The sequence below is a fragment of the Salvelinus sp. IW2-2015 genome, linkage group LG3 (genome assembly GCF_002910315.2).
Source record: "Salvelinus sp. IW2-2015 linkage group LG3, ASM291031v2, whole genome shotgun sequence".
Taxonomy (NCBI): domain Eukaryota; kingdom Metazoa; phylum Chordata; class Actinopteri; order Salmoniformes; family Salmonidae; genus Salvelinus; species Salvelinus sp. IW2-2015.
This window is the reverse complement of record NC_036840.1, coordinates 17,466,935-17,485,571: the sequence shown is the minus strand read 5'-3', so window position 1 is coordinate 17,485,571 and position 18,637 is coordinate 17,466,935. Positions and strand designations below refer to the sequence as shown.

Here is an 18,637-nt window from a genome sequence, read left to right as displayed (position 1 = left end):
GACTAAGTAGAAACAACAACAAAAAGTATTTTTTGAGTGTGCGCACGGGACAGAGGAAGAGCAATTCATACTATTGTTTTAAAACCTCTACGGGATCGGTGTCCCTATACCGGGACGGTTGAGCAAACGTGCGCTAATGTGATTCGCATGACAGTTCTAAGTAACAGCAAACTTTCCAGGACATAGACATGTCTTATATGGGCAGTAAGCTTAAATTCTTGTTAATCTAACTGCCTGTCCAACTTACATTAGCTATTACAGTGAAAAAAGACCATGCTATTGTTTGAGGAGAGTGCACAAAAACAAAAAACTTATCACGGCAACTGGTTTGATTCATTCACCTCTGAAGGTAAATAATGTACTTACATTCAGTAATCTTGCTCTGATTTGTCATCCTGAGGGTCCCATAGATAAAATGTAGCATATTTTTGTTTGATAAAATCCATTTTGATATTAAAATGTAGGAACTGGGTTCTACAGTTTGAACCCCTGCTGTCCACTGCTGTCCACACCCACCCAATCAGYCCATCTAGATGTGAGAAAGTTAGTGTATAAGCTAATGACCCATCATGTATGACATTCCTGGGAGTGTGTAAACTAAAATGTTGTATTACCATATAATTTTTGTATGTTCTCTATAGTTATGTACTTGAAAATGTATAAATTGACCAATTCAGCACATTTGGGCAGACTTGATACAAAATATTGTCCAGTATTGCAATGCTTCACTGGATCAATCTGGAACTTTGCACACACACACTGCCTAAACTGTAATATTATATTATAGGCTTTCTCTTGCATTTGAAAGATAATAAAAAATATATATAATAGAAAACGCATGTTTTTTTTGTATTATCTTTTACTAGATCTAATGTGTTATATTCTCCTACATTCATTTCACATTTCCACAAACTTCAAAGTGTTTCCTTTCAAATGGTATCAAGGATATGCATATCCTTACTTCAGGTCCTGAGCTACAGGCAGTTAAATATGGGTATGTCATTTTAGGCGAAAATTGAAAAAAAGGGTACGATCCCTTAAGAGGTTTTAAATTCAATCTCTCGTCTTCTTCATCCTCATCATTCAGTTCATTCAAATTCAATTGTAATAGATTTTGTCATTCCTGTTCAACAACTCCAAATCGCTTTTGCATGTGCTCCAAAGGGATAACTTGAAATATCATGATATAGATCAATTAAACAATTGAAAGGAAAAATATGATTTATTTATTAGCRTAGTGGATATAAGTATTTTAGGCATATCATGTGAATTAGGCCTCYTGTAAAATCATTGTCAAAAGTGCAAGAGATACTGTTGCATGACAAGCAGGTGCTGTTAGATTACAATATCATTTATCTGCCAGTTTGGAACAGTGTAAATAACACAAAATAAAGTAGAAGTAATACCAGAGAGTCTGTTCTAATGAAAAACATTGTAAAGCCTTTAATCCAGCATAGCAACGTTTAAAAACAGACGGATATGTGAAATTTCTTTATCCAACATTTTGCGGTTGCATGAGGCTTGGTGATCACAGAATCAGTAGGATATTAAACAAACACTCAAATAGGCAACAGAAGCAGGAACAGAAGCATAGGGCAGAGTGACTCATTCCTTGCTTTTTGTTCAAAATAAGTCATATTATAATGCAGGCTTAAAGACACATTATTTCTATTTGTCTTTAGCATGCAGTCTCTCTCCTATAGCTACAGCTAATTTCATTTGAATTATTATGTGCATTATAATACATTAGAATATATTTTTTAGGGGTTGATGCAATGGCGCAATTACACTTGACATGTGGACTGACGATTTTCGAAAAATAGGATACCTGTGTCTTACAGCCCATTACATAAACGAAGAGTGGATGTTATCCACCACAGAGTGTGACAGTGCACCTCGAAACTGCAGATAACATAAGGCTAGCTAGTGTGAAAGAATACTTGCGGATCTTGTTGATTTCCTCTACTGCTTCAAGAGGCCTACTGTCCACCTGGTAATTGCGTGGTTCCAAAGGATAAAGCATCACCTATAGATGGATGTGTGGTTTCAGAGAGAAGCCAGCAGCGCGCCTGCGACCAGGCACGGTGGATGACATCCTTTTCCTGCACAGCAATTTGAAGAAATCCAGTTATGAATGGACTGTTTTTGAAGTTATTGTTTTAGTTTATTTATTTGTTGTCTCATATTAGAAGGCTCTTTAAAGCGATTTGAGTTGTCAATGTGCCGCATTGCATTGTGAAGAAAAAAATATATAGATCGTTCTTAATTCATGGCATGGTTAATTTTTTTGCCAAATGTTGAATAGACATGCAGACAAATGAATTAATGCAGGAAAAGAGGAATATTAACCTACTGTCTGTAGTCATAAAAACAAATAGTCTAAATAAATTGATGTTATTTTGTTGGGTAACTGATCGGATCTCGGAACTCCTTTATAGCRGGCTTCAATCTTCAATATAATCATTCATTAAAGAAGGTTAAGAGCCAGTTTGCACTGTTCTGTGAAGGGAGTAGTACACAGCGTTGTACGAGATCTTCAGTTTCAGAAGAAAGTTATTTGTTTCTGGCCATTTTTAGCCTGCAATCGAACCCACAAATGCTGATGCTCCAGATGCTCAACTAGTCTAAAGAAGGCCAGTTTTATTGCTTCTTTAATCAGAACAATAGTTTTCAGCTGTGCTAACATAATTGCAAAAGGGTTTTCTAATAATCAATTTGTCAGGTTTTGGCCAGGACTGTTTGGTTTTGTTCACTAGATGTCCCCCTTGCACCTTTTTTGTACCTTTTGTTTTTCTTGCCCTAATTATTGTTTGCACCTGTAAGTCATTCCCTTGTTAGTATTTAAACCCTGTGTGTTCCTTAGTTCCTTGCTCAGTGTTTGTATGTTAGCACCCAGCCCCAGCCTTTGTGAACATTTTTCTCTTGTTGGATTTTCCAGAGGTTCTCTGGTTTTGTTCTCGTGTATTTTTGGATTGGTCTTTTGAGGTTTGTTTTTTCCCTTGCTGTTTTTACCACTTTGTGGATTTTCTTTTGTATTTTGGAAGATATCTATTTTTTATTAAACCACCATCTCTAGTACTGCTGTGTCTGCCTCATCTTCTGGGTTCTGCCAATTATTAGTGACTGTTTCTCGCACCGGGTCCTGACACAATTAGCCTTTTAAAATGATAAACTTGGATTAGCTAACACAACGTGCCATTGGAACACAGGAGTGATGGTTGCTGATAATGGGCCTCTGTACGCATATGTAGATATTCCCAAAAAATCAGCTACAATAGTAATTTACAACATTAACAATGTCTACACTGTATTTCTGATAAATTGTATGTTATTTTAATGGACAAAAAAAGTAGCTTTTCTTTCAAAAACAAGGACATTTCTAAGTGACCCCAAACTTTTCAACGGTAGTGTAGATATGAGATGTGTAATGCAAGCTATGTAAACATTATTAAAGTGGCATTATTAAAGTMACAAGTTTATTATTATTATTTATTAAAGTGGCCAATGATTTCAAGTCTGTATGTAGGCAGCAGCCTCTATGTTGGTGATGGCTGTTTAACAGTCTGATGGCCTTGAGATAGAAGCTGTTTTTCAGTCTCTCGGTCCCAGCTTTGATGCATCTGTACTGATCTCGCCTTCTGGATGGTAGTGGGGTGAACAGGCAGTGGCTCGGGTGGTTGTTGTCCTTGATCTTTTTGGCCTCCCTGTGACATCGGGTGCTGTAGGTGTCCTGGAGGGCAGGTAGTTTGCCACCGGTGATGCGTTGTGCAAACCTCTGGAGCCTCTGGAGCCTCTGGAGAGCCTTGCAATTCTTGGCAGTGCAGTTGCCATACCAGGTTGTGATACAGCCCGACAGGATGCTCTCAATTGTGCATCTGTAAAAGTTTGAGGGTTTTAGGTGCCAAGACAAATTTCTTCAGCCTCCTGAGGTTGAAGAGGAGCTGTTGCGCCTTCTTCACCACACTCTCTGTGTGGGTGGGCCATTTCAGTTTGTCCGTGATGTTTATGCCGAGGAACTTAACTTTCCACTCTCTCCACTGCTGCCTCGTCGATGTGGATAGGGGGTGCTCCCTCTGCTGTTTCCTGAAGTCCACGATCATCTCCTTTGTTTTGTTGATGTTGAGTGAGTGGTTGTTTTGCTGACACCACACTCTGAGTGCCCTCACCTCCTCCCTGTAGGCTGTCTCGTCGTTGTTGGTAATCATGCCTACTACTGTTGTGTCATCTGCAAACTTTATGATTGAGTTGGAGGCGTGCATGGTCACGCAGTCATGAGTTAATAGGGAGTACAGGAGGGGGCTGGACATGCACCCTTGTGGGGCCCCAGTGTTGAGGATCAGCAAAGTGGAGATGTTGTTACCTACCTTCAACACCTGGGGGTGGCACTTCAGTCCAGGATCCAATTGCACAGGGCGGGTTTGAGACCCAGGGCCTCAAGCTTAATGATGAGCTTGGAGGGTACTATGGTGTTGAATTCTGAGCTATAGTCAATGAACAGCATTCTTACATAGGTATTCCTCTTGTCCAGATGTGATAGAGCAGTGTGCAGTGTAATAGTGATTGCATCATCTGTGGACCTATTGGGGCAGTAAGCAAATTGAAGTGGGTCTAGGGTGACAGGTAAGGTGGAGAGGATATGATCCTTGACTATCCCCTCAAAGCACTTCATGATGACATAAGTGAGTACTACAAGGCGATAGTCATTTAGTTCAGTTACCTTTGCCTTGGGTACAGGAACAATGGTGGCCATCAGAGTTATCCTCAGTGAACAAGCTACCAAACATGGATACTATAGTATTATTCTATCACACATTCAATAGTCAGTCCTCTGGATACTGTAACAGAGATACATTTTGGCCCCTCCGAGGGGCTGACTAGTCCTTGGACATTGTCCTTTGTGCTTTCCTTGTGCTCACACAATTTCTATTAGGCGCAACATTTTTAACAAAGTAACTGGGAATCAAAATGGCATGAATATACTGCAATATTTCACAATAATGCCTTACAATCTGCAGGGCTATAACGGACTAACATTTCAGTTGCCGAGAACGCAATAGGATAAAAGACCGTAAATACACAACTTGAAGCAACCACATATTTAGCCATCGAGCATGTTCTGATTGGCCAGTGAGGGGCCAAGCCTCGACACACCCACAACTTGTTTATTCATCAGAACCCAGGCCTGTTGCATCCCCCAATGGTCCAAATGTGGAATCTGTACCCTTGCAGATATCATGGACAGTAATGGTTTGAGAACATTCCAAGATTTGAAAGATACATACACATTACCAGACAACTCCTTTTTTTCTATCTTTTTTTCTAACGTAAGTCAGATATGCTGGCCTATGGATTCCCTTGGGAAACCGAACTGCTGAACCATCCAATAATGGGATATATAAATAAATTATCTGGGCTCCCGAAAGGACTGATCACTATAATATATATTGAACTTTTGGAAAGCTCATATTCTGTGCTAGCCATTAAAAAAGTATGGTCCACAGATCTAATTGAATCTGAACAACCCTTTAACTGGAAAAGTTAAATATAGAAAATATAGCCTTGGCATCCTGTAATCCAAACCATCAATTTATAAATTTTAAGTTTGTTCACAGACCGTATTTAACACCAAGGAAACGTTTTACGATTAAAATGGCCCCAACTCCCAACTGTTGACTGTGTCCCCTAAATCAGGTAGGCACATTTCTTCATATGATGTGGGAGTACCCTGCAGTTAAATGCTTCTGGGCCAAAGTTACAAAATTCACTTTGAAGTGCAGAATGTACATATTCAATGCTTTTCATCTGTTATGTTACTTAATGATGATAGCTCCTTGAATCTCTCAATCAATCAGAGACGATTACTGCATACAGGCATTACTGCTGGCAAAAAATGGGGTGTGGGTTCTGGGGGGTGACGAGCAACCTTAGTTGCTAGGGGGAATGGGAAGCGGTAGGAAACGTGGTCCCCGGGGCAGGGGGCTGGAGACATGTTGGCTGGGTGGGGCTGGGGTTGGGGGAATGGGATGGGATGGGAGGTTGGTGGAGGCTCACTTCTTTTGTTGTTTTCTTTTCCTGTTTAAATTACATTTATTATTACTTAAACTCTAAGTATTTCATACTGTTGTTTTTCTTTTGAGTGGCAGCCTACAGGTACATATTTTATAAATGTATACATAGAAATGGATAATGTACCCCCCCCAATAAAAAATTACAAAACAAATACAAACTTGGCCAATAAAAATGTATATATAGTATATATTTAACAAATTACCCACTCGGCCTTTCTTATAAGGGTTTGGGACAGCTGGGACCATCACGTGATGTCCTGACGACTGGTAAAGCAAATGTCTTGAGAACATCTTACAAACGTCCTAAGATGGTCCTCAATGACATCATGGTAACTTACAGGGAACTAGACAAAGGTCCCAGAAATAACTTTTCCTTGGGACCATCACACAATGTCCTAATAACTAGTAAAATAAAAAACCTGAGAACATCCTAAAAAGGTCCTGACATGGTCCTCAGTGATGTCCTGGTAATATACAGGGAACTAGACAAATGTCCTCCAGAGAACGTTCCCTTGCGGCCATCACATAACATCCTAAGGACTAGTAAAATGAAAGTCTTGAGAACGTCCTAAAAAAATCCTGACATGGTCCTAACATGGTCCTCAGTAACATCCTGGATGGATCTACCAAAGGAACTACCAAACGTCCCCCAGAGAACGTTCCCAAGCAGCCATCATGCAACATCCTAAGGACTAGTAAAATGAAAGTCCTGACATTGTCCTATAAAGATCCTGACAAAATGTGAAGAAATCCAAGGGGGATGAATACTGTATCTGGTAAAAAAGTGGACGTGTAAAAACACGTTTGCACCCCCTATTTTTATTTGCTCCATGGCTCAGGCACCCAAGTGGACTTCGAAAGGCTGTTTGGCTCAGCTCAGTCGCAACTCGCGAACTTATTAACTTAAATTGTTGTGCAACATCACGAGTAAGCTCTGGGCATCGTCTTTCAGCTGAAAAAGGTTATTTTCACTGTTGTGGTTCTTTAAGGTACCTTAGGATTGGAATACGCCCATTTTGAAGGCAGCATCCTTGTCGATTGGGAGCCAGTGGGTGTGTTTGAGTAGTAAGGTTAACGAAGCTAACTGTAGACGAAAGTTGACGAGGGAGAWTGGGGGAGGTACATCTGCGACAGCTGGAAGTCGGACACTGTAGTGGTTTTCCAACAGCAAAGCTCAGATCAACATGGCAGTGTCACCATAGCTGCTATTGGTTATACGTTTTTCTTTATAAATGTCGAAATAAACTTTTCTATACCCCTATATCACACACTCACAAACTAAAAGTGATAATTGAGGTCTCTCAAATATCACTTTCATTTGTATCCCCTGTAGCTTTTTTTATTTCATGAGTTTATTTTTTGTACCCAGCATAAACTACTTTCGAAACTAACCAATCATGAAACAGGAAGAAAGCTGTCCGGACCAGCCAGTCTTCTGAGAATAATGAGCTGTCAATTGTGTGGGCTTTACCTTGTTATTAAGCATGTGCTAGAAATTTCCAGGTCGTCAGCGTATGAATATTACGGCAAATAATAAACCGATGTTTGGTATGTTTTTTACCAATACCTGTCAGTCCCATGTCACCCCCCATTGCTCAGCTTTGAATTTTCTGTGATCATGTGTCAGTCAAGAAAGTTGAATACATTGTAGAGTAACATCGTTTATCAAATCAAACTTTATTTAAAGTGCATTTAAAATCACAACACATATTACAGTAAAAACAATAAGAGGTAAGAGATTTTTTAAAACAGGAGGCAATAAAAGATTAAGAAAAGAAAATGAAGCAAAAAAGGATGTTAAAATAACAACAAAATCATATTTTAAAGGCAAAGTAAAAAGGTGGGTTTTCAAGTGTGATTTAAAAACCTCAATTGTCTCTGTCCCTCTTACCTAATAGGGTAAGTCGCTCCATAGCTATGGGTCTCTGATAGAGAATGCGCCGCTCCCGGCCTTGGTTCTACACCTAGGTATCGTCAACAGGCCACCTTGGGAGCGGAGCTTTCTCCCTGGGTTATATGGAACGAGCATGTCAGATAAGACTGAGCAAGGCCGTGCAATGATTTAAAAGTTAAGAGTAAAATCTGAAAATTAGACTGATACTTTACAAGCAGCCAGTGAAATTAGGATAACATTGGAGTGATGTGTTCATGCCTTCTAGTTTTGGTTAAAATATTGGCAGCATTATTCTGTACAACTTTTTAATTTACTATCTAATCATTATAATTTACCTACACAAGTCATCTGTTCATGCAAGAACATCACAGATCAAAACGTTAGGCATAAACAATTGCTGTGGGAAATCACGCAAAAAAATACTTTACAATGCTAAATCTCTGTCGGTGACTGTTGAACTTCTAATTAATTTGGCCTGGTCTTTTGACTATATGCAGGTTATAGGTTGACTAAATCTATAAAAAGCATAAAACATGCCATTGTCTAATAGGCAGACATCTAGTTATTTACAGAGCTGTGARGCTGGAAGGGTCAGTGTTTTGCTAAAATAATTACTCAACCCTATCAATAATGCCTGCATGCAGTACATGAACTTGTCTGAACTCATTGGGGCCATGCTTACAATGTAGCATATTAGTGGCTAATGTAGAGGAACAAGTCTGGTTTAACACTCAGCTAACAACTTAAGCAGCTGTTAGGATTTCCCATAGGCAAACATGTCACACATAGCCACCATACTAATGCTAGCTGGTTATGCCTAGTTGAATACTGGATATTTCAGCCTGCGAGTGAAAAAAATTATCATTGGGAGCCTGCAGACTGTGCAGGAATTTCCTCTAGCAGCCTATAGTCTAAAGTAGACTCATACTCTTAGTCGGCCTCATTTATCAACATGCAGAGAACATACATATATTTGTTTCTATGAAAAGCCATTTTTACTAGTCCTCAAGACAGGAGTTTACAGTGGACAGTTCCCCGCAGCATACACATGTGTTTCTTTAGAAGAGGAATTGTTGGAGGTATGGCTCAAATATTGGCATATGGTGGTTAAATACGCTACCAGTAAAATTATATACTATGCTAATGTTACATTTGAGGCCGGGAAATGTATGTAAAAACAACTACAATACAATTATTGTGTCTGTGTTCTCTTCAAAACAAATGATACATTTTCATTTGAACTCTGATCACTAACTCTAACTTTGCTGTTTTGAGGCAGAGCTTGATCCACTTAAGACAATTTCACAGAGTTGATAACAATGAGTTAGTACATGAGACTGACCAGCAAAGCACAAGCTGTGCAATATGGAGGGAGAATGCGATCATACTTTCTGTCAAGTATGTGTTAATATGTATCATTATTGTTCAAAAGAATACATCTGTAGAGCATTAATGTTGACTTATTTGGTCAATGTTTTTAATAATCAAACTAGCATAGTCAATATCTATGATGATGCCTTAGGCCAAGACTCAATCAGATCAAGAGTTAACCGGCAATAGCCAAAACCCGCATTACTGATGTTTTGTAGGTGTCGGAGGTGTAACTGCATTGTAGCTGTCAAATCGGTGAGCAGATAAGCAGATCATTGTTACGAAGCCACAACCATCCTACTTGCGTTAGAAGTTCAGAACGAGAAAGTGTAGGCTATATATACAATGTAGAAATAATGATGCTCAAAATGAAATCATTAAAACGAAAAAATGTCTATCAGCCTAATTGAGCTCTAGATTACATCTCACATTCCAGGGTTTGAACTTGTAATCAAGGCTGCATGGGATTTCTCGTAATGTGACTCCATGCAGCCAATGGCAATGTCTGCTTTAGGTACAGTATAATGCCATGTGCTGCTTGTGGATTTGACAGCTCTAACGCATTTCCACCTCTGACACAGCCCCAAAAATACGGTTGTTGGCTAAAGCAGATCTGATTGAATATAGCCCTTAGTCAATCAATACACACATATCTAGTTGTACTCTGCAGCAAGGACTTGTTTAGGAACTTGAGTAATTGTACATTTATGTGTAATAAAGAACAAATCTGAGCAACGAAAACCTTTGTAAATCCCCAAATACAGTGGGGAGAACAAGTATTTTATACACTGCCGATTTTGCAGGTTTTCCTACTTACAAAGCATGTAGAGGTCTGTAATTTTTATCATAGGTACACTTCAACTGTGAGAGACGGAATCTAAAACAAAAATCCAGAAAATCACATTGTATGATTTTTAAGTAATTCATTTGCATTTTATTGCATGACATAAAGTATTTGATCACCTACCAACCAGTAAGAATTCCGGCTCTCACAGACCTGTTAGTTTTTTCTTTAAGAAGCCCTCCTGTTTCCACTCATTACCTGTATTAACTGCACCTGTTTGAACTCGTTACCTGTATAAAAGACACCTGTCCACACACTCAATCAAACAGACTCCAACCTCTCCACAATGGCAAGACCAGAGAGCTGTGTAGGACATCAAGGATAAAATTGTAGACCTGCACAAGGCTGGGATGGGCTACAGGACAATAGGCAAGCAGCTTTGGTGAGAAGGCAACAACTGTTGGCGCAATTATTAGAAAATAGAAGAAAATAGAAGAAGTTCAAGATGATGGTCAATCACCCTCGGTCTGGGGCCCATGCAAGATCTCACCTCGTGGGGCATCAATGATCATGAGGAAGGTGAGGGATCAGCCAGAACTACACGCAGGACCTGGTCAATGACCTGGAAGAGAGCTGGGACCACAGTCTCAAAGAAAACCATTAGTAACACACTACGCCGTCATGGATTAAATCCTGCAGCGCACACAAGGTCCCCCTGCTCAAGCAGGCGCATGTCCAGGGCCGTCCGAAGTTTGTCAATGACCATCTGGATGATCCAGAGGGGAATGGAGAAGGTCATGTGGTCTGATGATTCAAAAATAGAGCTTTTGGTCTAAACTCCACTCGCCGTGTTTGGAGGAAGAAGAAGGATGAGTACAACCCCAAGAACACCATCCCAACCGTGAAGCATGGAGGTGGAAACATCATTCTTTGGGATGCTTTTCTGCAAAGGGGACAGGACGACTGCACCGTATTGAGGGAGGATGGATGGGGCATGTATTGCGAGATCTTAGCCAACAACCTCCTTCCCTCAGTAGAGCATTGATGATGGGTCGTGGCTGGGTCTTCCAGCATGACAACGACCCGAAACACACAGCCAGGGCAACTAAGGAGTGCCGTAGAAAGTATCTCAAGGTCCTGGAGTGGCCTAGCCAGTCTCCAGACCTGAACCCAATAAAAAATCTTTGGAGGGAGCTGAAAGTCCGTATTGCCCAGCGACAGCCCCGAAACCTGAAGGATCTGGAGAAGGTCTGTATGGAGGAGTGGGCCAAAATCCCTGCTGCAGTGTGTGCAAACCTGGTCAAGAACTACAGGAACGTATGATCTCTGTAATTGCAAACAAAGGATTCAGTACCAAATATTAAGTTTGCTTTTCTGATATATCAAATACTTATGTCTTGCAATAAAATGCTAATTAATTACTTAAAAATCATACAATGTGATTTTCGGGATTTTTGTTTTAGATTCCGTCTCTCACAGTTGAAGTGTACCTATGATAAAAATTACAGACCTCTACATGCTTTGTAAGTAGGAAAACCTGCAAAATCGGCAGTGTATCAAATACTTGTTCTCCCCACTGTATTTGTGAAACTGCTTATATGAACGATATAAACAAAATACAAACATACATGTGTTCTGCTAATGATTGTTTTAGAGTTCTGGTTCTGTGTCACATGGGTTCTGTGTCACATAATATTGTTATTAAAGGTTTGTGCTGCTGCGACTTTTCCCTGTATGTACAAAGCAGTTGGGAGTGATCACTGTTCATAGCTAGGTGGCGCAGCAGCAGGACAAACAAAACACTAAAATGCCTGTGCTGATAAGGCAATGTACATTGTGGAAAAGGAAAGGAGTTGGCTGAGAGTTACCTTTTGAAAGACTTTGCAAACCGGAACTACCACGTATAGATCCACAACTTAATCACCGAGGTGACCAAATGACTTGAGATTTTAGTTCTGGGTTAACCGAGATTACCTGTGCGTATAAAAGTCAATAGAACAGTAGGGACATGACAGATTTAAAAATGGTATACAAACACAAGAGGTGCTTAATAGGAAAAAATATTTGATAATGCTGCTTGAGTTACCTCTCCCTCTCTTGGCCCCTTCTCCCTCCTTTCCCCCACAAAAATGTCAACGTTTATAATGGAAGACATAAGATGCAGGGGCTGAAGCCCTGGCTATCTCATAAGCTCAAGTCGATGATGATATGCTCAAAGATCTGCGTATTGCCCTTGAAGCTGGAGGAGAAAATGAAGTCCCGGCGGTCGGTGGATACCACGGTAAAGGAGCGTGGCGCCATGATGTACACCTCTTTGAAGCGCTCAAAGAGTTTCTTATCAGCGTCCCACAGGTAGATCTGTGAGAAGGTATAGTCGCTGCCCAGGGCCAGATAGTGGCGCTCTTTGAAGGAGAATGGCTGGAGAATCATAGCACCTCGTGAGGGCAGGGATTGGATCTCCATAAACTGTTTGCCACTCCAGCGAAGTACCTTAGAGTCACCTATATAGCGCGTCATGGCCAGGTAGAGGTCCTCCTTGACTCGGAAGGTCTTGACGGCCACCACATCCTCCATGTTGGGGATCTCTCCCTGCAGGGCAAACGTCTGGGCATTTCTGCTCCACTGGTAGATTACAGGCACCTGGGAGCGGCTGGCCAAGATGAGGTGGGACTTGCCATCCAGATCCACAAACTCAGCATCAGTGTCACGGAACCACTCATGCAGGGACTGATAGGAGTAGAAGCCCTTGTCGTTCCACTTGTAGAGAGTGGAGAGCCCCGCCTTTGAGCTATCGGCAATTACAAAGAACCACTCGCCAGCAATCTGGAAGGCTTCAATGTCGTTGGGCTTGGAGATCTTGGATACCTCGATATCCTGAAACTTGCTGAACCTGCTCTGGTCTTCATCAAACTTGTATATGTGAGAACCACCAAAGAGCTGGGCCACTATGACAAAGACCTGGTTCTGGATGATGACCGATTTGCACCCAACGATTGACTGGCCTGAGATTTGAGACACAGAATAGACACATTTAGAAATTCAAATGATAGTTTTTTGGCTTTAAAATACTGGAAATATATTAATTAAGAATAAGGAAGAGAAACAGCACTAGATATAAACCACAAAATGCAGCACAATTTATGTTCTCTGTATATGTATATGATTTATGTTCTATGTATATGTTCTCTGTATATATCAATGATGTCGCTGGTGCTTCTCTGATCCACCTCTACGCAGACAACACCATTCTGTATACTTCTGGCCCTTCTTTGGACACTGTGTTAACAAACCTCCAGATGAGCTTCAATGCAATACAACACTCCTTCCGTGGCCTCCAACTGCTCTTAAATGCTAGTAAAACTAAATGCATGCTCTTCAACTGATCACTGCCCGCACCCGCCCGTCTGACTAGCATCACTACTCTGGACGGTTCTGACTTAGAATATGTGGACAACTACAAATACCTAGGTGTCTGGTTAGACTGTAAACTCTCCTTCCAGACTCACATTAAGCATTTCCAATCCAAAATTAAATCGCAACAAAGCCTCCTTCACTCATGCTGTTAAACATACCCTCGTAAAACTGACTATCCTACCGATCCTTGACTTTGGCGATGTCATCTACAAAATAGCCTCCAACACTCTACTCAGCAAATTGGATGTAGTCTATCACAGTGCCATCCGTTTTGTCACCAAAGCCCCATATACTACCCACCACTGCGGCCTGTATGCTCTCGTTGGTTGGCCCTCGCTTCATATTCGTCGCCAAACCCACTGGCTCCAGGTCATCTATACGACTTTGCTAGGTAAAGCCCTGCCTTATCTCAACTCACTGGTCACCATAGCAACACCCACCCGTAGCACGTGCTCCAGTAGGTATATTTCACTGGTCATCCCTAAAGCCAACTCCACCTTTGGCCACCTTTCCTTACAGTTATCTACTGCCAATGACTGGAACAAACTGCAAAAATAAGCTGGAGACTTACATCTCCCTCACTAACTTTAAGCATCAGCTGTCGGAGCAGCTTACCGATCACTGCACCTGTACACAGCCCATCTGTAAATAGCCCACCCAACTACCTCATCCCCATATAAATACTCACCAATATTTAAGCAGTGATTTTGTCACTTGACATTCAGGGCGGCATTTTCCTCTCGCCAACACACACGRTATCAGTAAACACACTGTAATTAAAAAAAAGGGAAATATGATACTGGAGCTCGCTAAAGCTTTGTGTGTACAGTGTTAGCAGGTATCTGCATGTATACTAACACTCTGGTTAAATTAAACATCCTTCCCATTGAAAAAATAAGTTAAAACATAAATCGTGCTGCAAATAATAATTTCACTCATCCGGTCTATTTGAAATGTTACTGTGCGCTTGCCCACAACAAGTGTGTTTGAGAGAGGAATATGTCAGCCTCAGTGACATAAGATGTCATGTTACCAAATACCTGTGATATTGTCATAAGTCCTGAAGTTCATCTCAATGTGGTCCCACTGTAAAACCATACAACTCTCTGTGTTGGGTGCAGCGATGGCCACATAGACGTCATTTTTATAAGAGAATGTGTCCACAGACAGAGACTCTGATGGCACCGACTGATGGTGGATAAAATCTGTGGAGAGTGGGCAATCTTAGCATTAGTATGATTTGTAATAAAAACTGTTGTGTAGTGTAAACTGATCTTGAACTAAAGTTTCACGTAATTGGTTAGCTGCTCAATTAAGTTCTGGGTCCACACGTGTTAAGAGATGCGAGTATGAGAAGCGGAACCGGAATGAGGAGCTACACCCTCTCTCTTTGCAAGTTACGGGCTGAATGTCCCCTCCCCTTCTGAAATTTGAAAGATGCTAACACCTGCAAAATTGTGATTTGTCCAAATAACCAGTGATGAAAAACCCAAACACTGGATCAACTGCTGCTCGTTATCCTATGCATCCCATTCCTTTATGACAGATTCTACAGTACCAGTTATGTTTATGTAGATCTGTCCACGAGAGATTAAGTGTAGACAACAACAGTAATTGTGAGATGTTGAGGACGCATGGGTGCGATCTATACAAAAACCACAAGTGGTGTTGCTTCAGTTGCTCCAAGGTACAGCCAGGAGAGCTAAAGAAAGCACCAAATAGGCTCTTTCCGTAAATCATTAAAGTGTATTGAAAGGAATTAGGAACCGTGCACACTTTGGAAGTTGTGGCCATTTGGAGACACCAGTTAGACCTCTCACTCAAACCTTTTAAGTCGTATGTTGTATCAATCCCTAAAGAGTTCATTAATATTCTTGTTATGTTACTGAATGTATCCTGAGTAGTTCCAAATTCTGTTATTGCCAAATGCTTGCGAAAAGTACAGTAAAAGTTGCCTGGCTACCCATCCACATCGGTCCGGCCAAACGCCACGCCATGCCCATGATAAGTCGCGATTTATCTCTATCCTAGYCAACTTCTGGAAGGTAAACACATTCTGACTGTTCTGATTGGTCCCAGAAACCGATGGGTTGGTCCTACACGATGATGTTATCAACTTTGATACTCTGATTGGATAGATTTGTTAGAGACGATCCAATCACTGATGAATTTGTTTTGTAGAACGGCCCTCATTTTGAAGTCACACAAACGACTTCTAGGATGGCAGATTCAGACAATGTCCTGTATGTAGCGATCGATAGAACAGCTATATTAAATGCAGTCGTCAGGCCACAATAAAAGTAAATTGCACATAAAAACAAAACGGTAATGTCTTGTCAGGTAAACTGATGAGAATTTCCTCATAACCTCCAAAGTGCTACTATGGTTATGCATAATATGCTTCTCATAGTTTATGGKAACTCTTATAAATTATACTATCATTGTAATGAGTTTATGTTAAGTAGGCCTTATGATGTAGGGCTCAAGTAAGACCATGGCAATTAGCAGTGGTGTAAAGTACTTAAGTAAAAATTCTTTAAAGTAATACTTAAGTAGTTTTTTTGTGGTATCTGTACTTTACCATTTATATTTTTAACAACTTTTACTTCACTACATTCCTAAAGAAAATTATGTACTTTTTACTCCATACATTTTCCCTGACACCCAAAAGTACACGTTACATTTTCAATGCTTYGCGGGACAGGAAAATGGTCCTTTTCAARGCTTAGTGGGACAGGAAAATGGTCCAATTCACACACTTATCAAGAGAACATCTCTGGTCATCCCTACTGCCTCTGATCTGGCGGATTCATTAAACACACGTGTTGGAATATGCCCCTGCCTATCTGTAAATAAAAAAATATATTAAAATGGTGCTGTTTGGTTTGCTTAATATAAGCAATTTTCTATTAAGGTATCTTTACTTTTACTCAAGTATGACAATTGGATACTTTTTCTACCACTGGCAGTTAGTCAGCTCCCTCACCAGTGGAGATGCATTCATTGTGCAGGCTGGCCATGTCATTCAGCCGCTTGTCCTTCATGTCCTTGGGTCCGGCACAAATGACATCGGAAACCGTGGCATTGGTGCTCTTCAGCCATATCATCAGCCACTTCGCACGGCAGTCACACTCAAAGGCATTTCCTCGCAGGTCACTTTGCAAGGACAGACAACCAGATATCAGTCACAGCATAACCATKCCCTAGCCCAGCAGTTTACAGATTTTCTAAACTCCAATTCTGTCAGTGAAACCTATCAGTCGCCATAGCACTGAACCCGCACTTATAAAACATTCAAATGAACATCTCTCTCTGTACTCATGCGTCTCGCTCTAAGTGCAGCATGTGATACTGTTGACCATCATATTCTTCTCAGTCACCTAGAGACAAATGTAGGTCTTCGAGGTCGGGCGCTCTCTTGCTTTCGCTCTTACTTGTTCGACAGACTCCAATTCGTGCTATTAGATGATGACTCCTCCCCCTTAACTAGTGTCAAATTAGGTGTCACTAAAGGGTCTGTTATTATTTTCATTGTATGATTTGATTGATTTTACATTAATGTCTTGCATCTTTCTGATTCCCAGCCCACATGGGCTTATAAGACACTTTATTGGCTGTATCCAAATAAAATGATGATAATTATAAATGCACATACAGTACCAGTGAAAAGTTTGGACATACCTACTCATTCCAGGGTTTTCTTTATTTTTACTATTTTCTAAACTATGAACTTTTCTAAACTATGAAATAACACATATGGAATCAGGTAGTTACCAAACAAGGTGTTAAACAAATAAAAATATATTTMAMATTTGAGATTCTTCAAAGTAGCCAACCTTTGACTCGATGATAGCTTTGCACACTCTTGACATTCTCTCAACCAGCTTCATGAGGTAGTCACTTGGAATGCATTTCAATTAACAGGTGTGTTTTGTTAATTTGTGGAATTTCTTTCGTCAATGTGTTTGAGCTAATCAGTTGTGTTATGACAAGGTAGGGGAGGTATACAGAATATAGCCCTATTTGGTAAAATACCAAGTCCATATTATGGCAAGAACAGCTCAAATGAGCAAAGAGAAATGACAGTCCATCATTACTTTAAGACATGAAGATGGAAAATGTCAAGAACTTTTAATGTTTCTTCAAGTGTAGTCGCAAAAACCATCAAGCGCTATGATGAAACTGGCTCTCATGAGGACCGCAACAGGAAATGAAGACCCAGAGTTACAGAGGAAAAGTTCATTAGAGTTACCAGCCTCAGAAATTGCAGCCCAAATAAATGCTTCAGAGTTCAAGTAACAGACACATCTCAACATCAACTGTTCAGAGGAGACTGGGTGAATCGGGCCTTCATGGTCAAATTMCTGCAAAGAAACCACTACTAAAGGACACCAATAATAAGTAGAGACTTGCTTGGGCCAAGAAACACGAGCAATGGACATGAGACCACTGGAAATCTATCCTTTGGTCTGATGAGTGTACAAAGAGGTGTACATCATGGCGCTAAATTTGAGATTTTTGGTTCCAACCGCCGTGTCTTTTTGAGACGCAGAGTAGGTGAACGGATGATCGCCGCGTGTGTGGTTCCCACCATGAAGCATGGAGGAGGTAGTGTGATGGTATGAGGGTGCTTTGCTGGTTACACTGTTGATGATTGATTTATTTAGAAATCAAGGCACACTTAATGACAGTGGTGGGCCGTCAGGGCCTGCAAGGCCTTCTCTGCTGGCCTAAACATCATCAGAATATATATATTTTTTTAAATATATTTTCCCACAAATATGTATTAAATTATTCCCCAGAGTAAGAGTTATACTCTTCATTTCATAGCTTTCCTCTTGGTTGCACTGCTTCCAGCCCCAGGTTGAGATTTGGAGGGCTGGTCTTTATGTTAGATCTTTTATCCAATCATATTCGCCATCATGTGTTGCCAGGGGTCTAAAATCTGCTCTCAGGCCTTCAGAATCAACAGTGCGGCGCTTGTAGCTTAAAGTGAATGGAAATTAAAAATTTGTGTCAACCAATCAGCTTTAGAGTTGGCTATTGTACGCCTGCTGGCGGCTCCAGTGTTACACAGGAGCCAGCTAGCAGCGGTAGGGCGTCCAC

General features: G+C 40.7%; 1 protein-coding gene across 1 annotated transcript in view; it reads right to left on the bottom strand.

Moving 5' to 3' along the window:
- Positions 1–11,495: 11,495 nt before the first annotated feature.
- Positions 11,496–18,637, bottom strand: part of lgi2a (leucine-rich repeat LGI family, member 2a) — a 32,186-nt gene continuing 25,044 nt past the window's right edge. The window contains exons 6-8 of the mRNA XM_023969937.2: positions 16,518–16,687; positions 14,572–14,736; positions 11,496–13,119 (exon numbers count right to left, since the gene is read on the bottom strand). Coding sequence (XP_023825705.1) covers positions 12,302–13,119; positions 14,572–14,736; positions 16,518–16,687 — 1,153 coding nt within the window. The 3' untranslated portion in view covers positions 11,496–12,301. The remainder of the gene's footprint in view (positions 13,120–14,571; positions 14,737–16,517; positions 16,688–18,637) is intronic.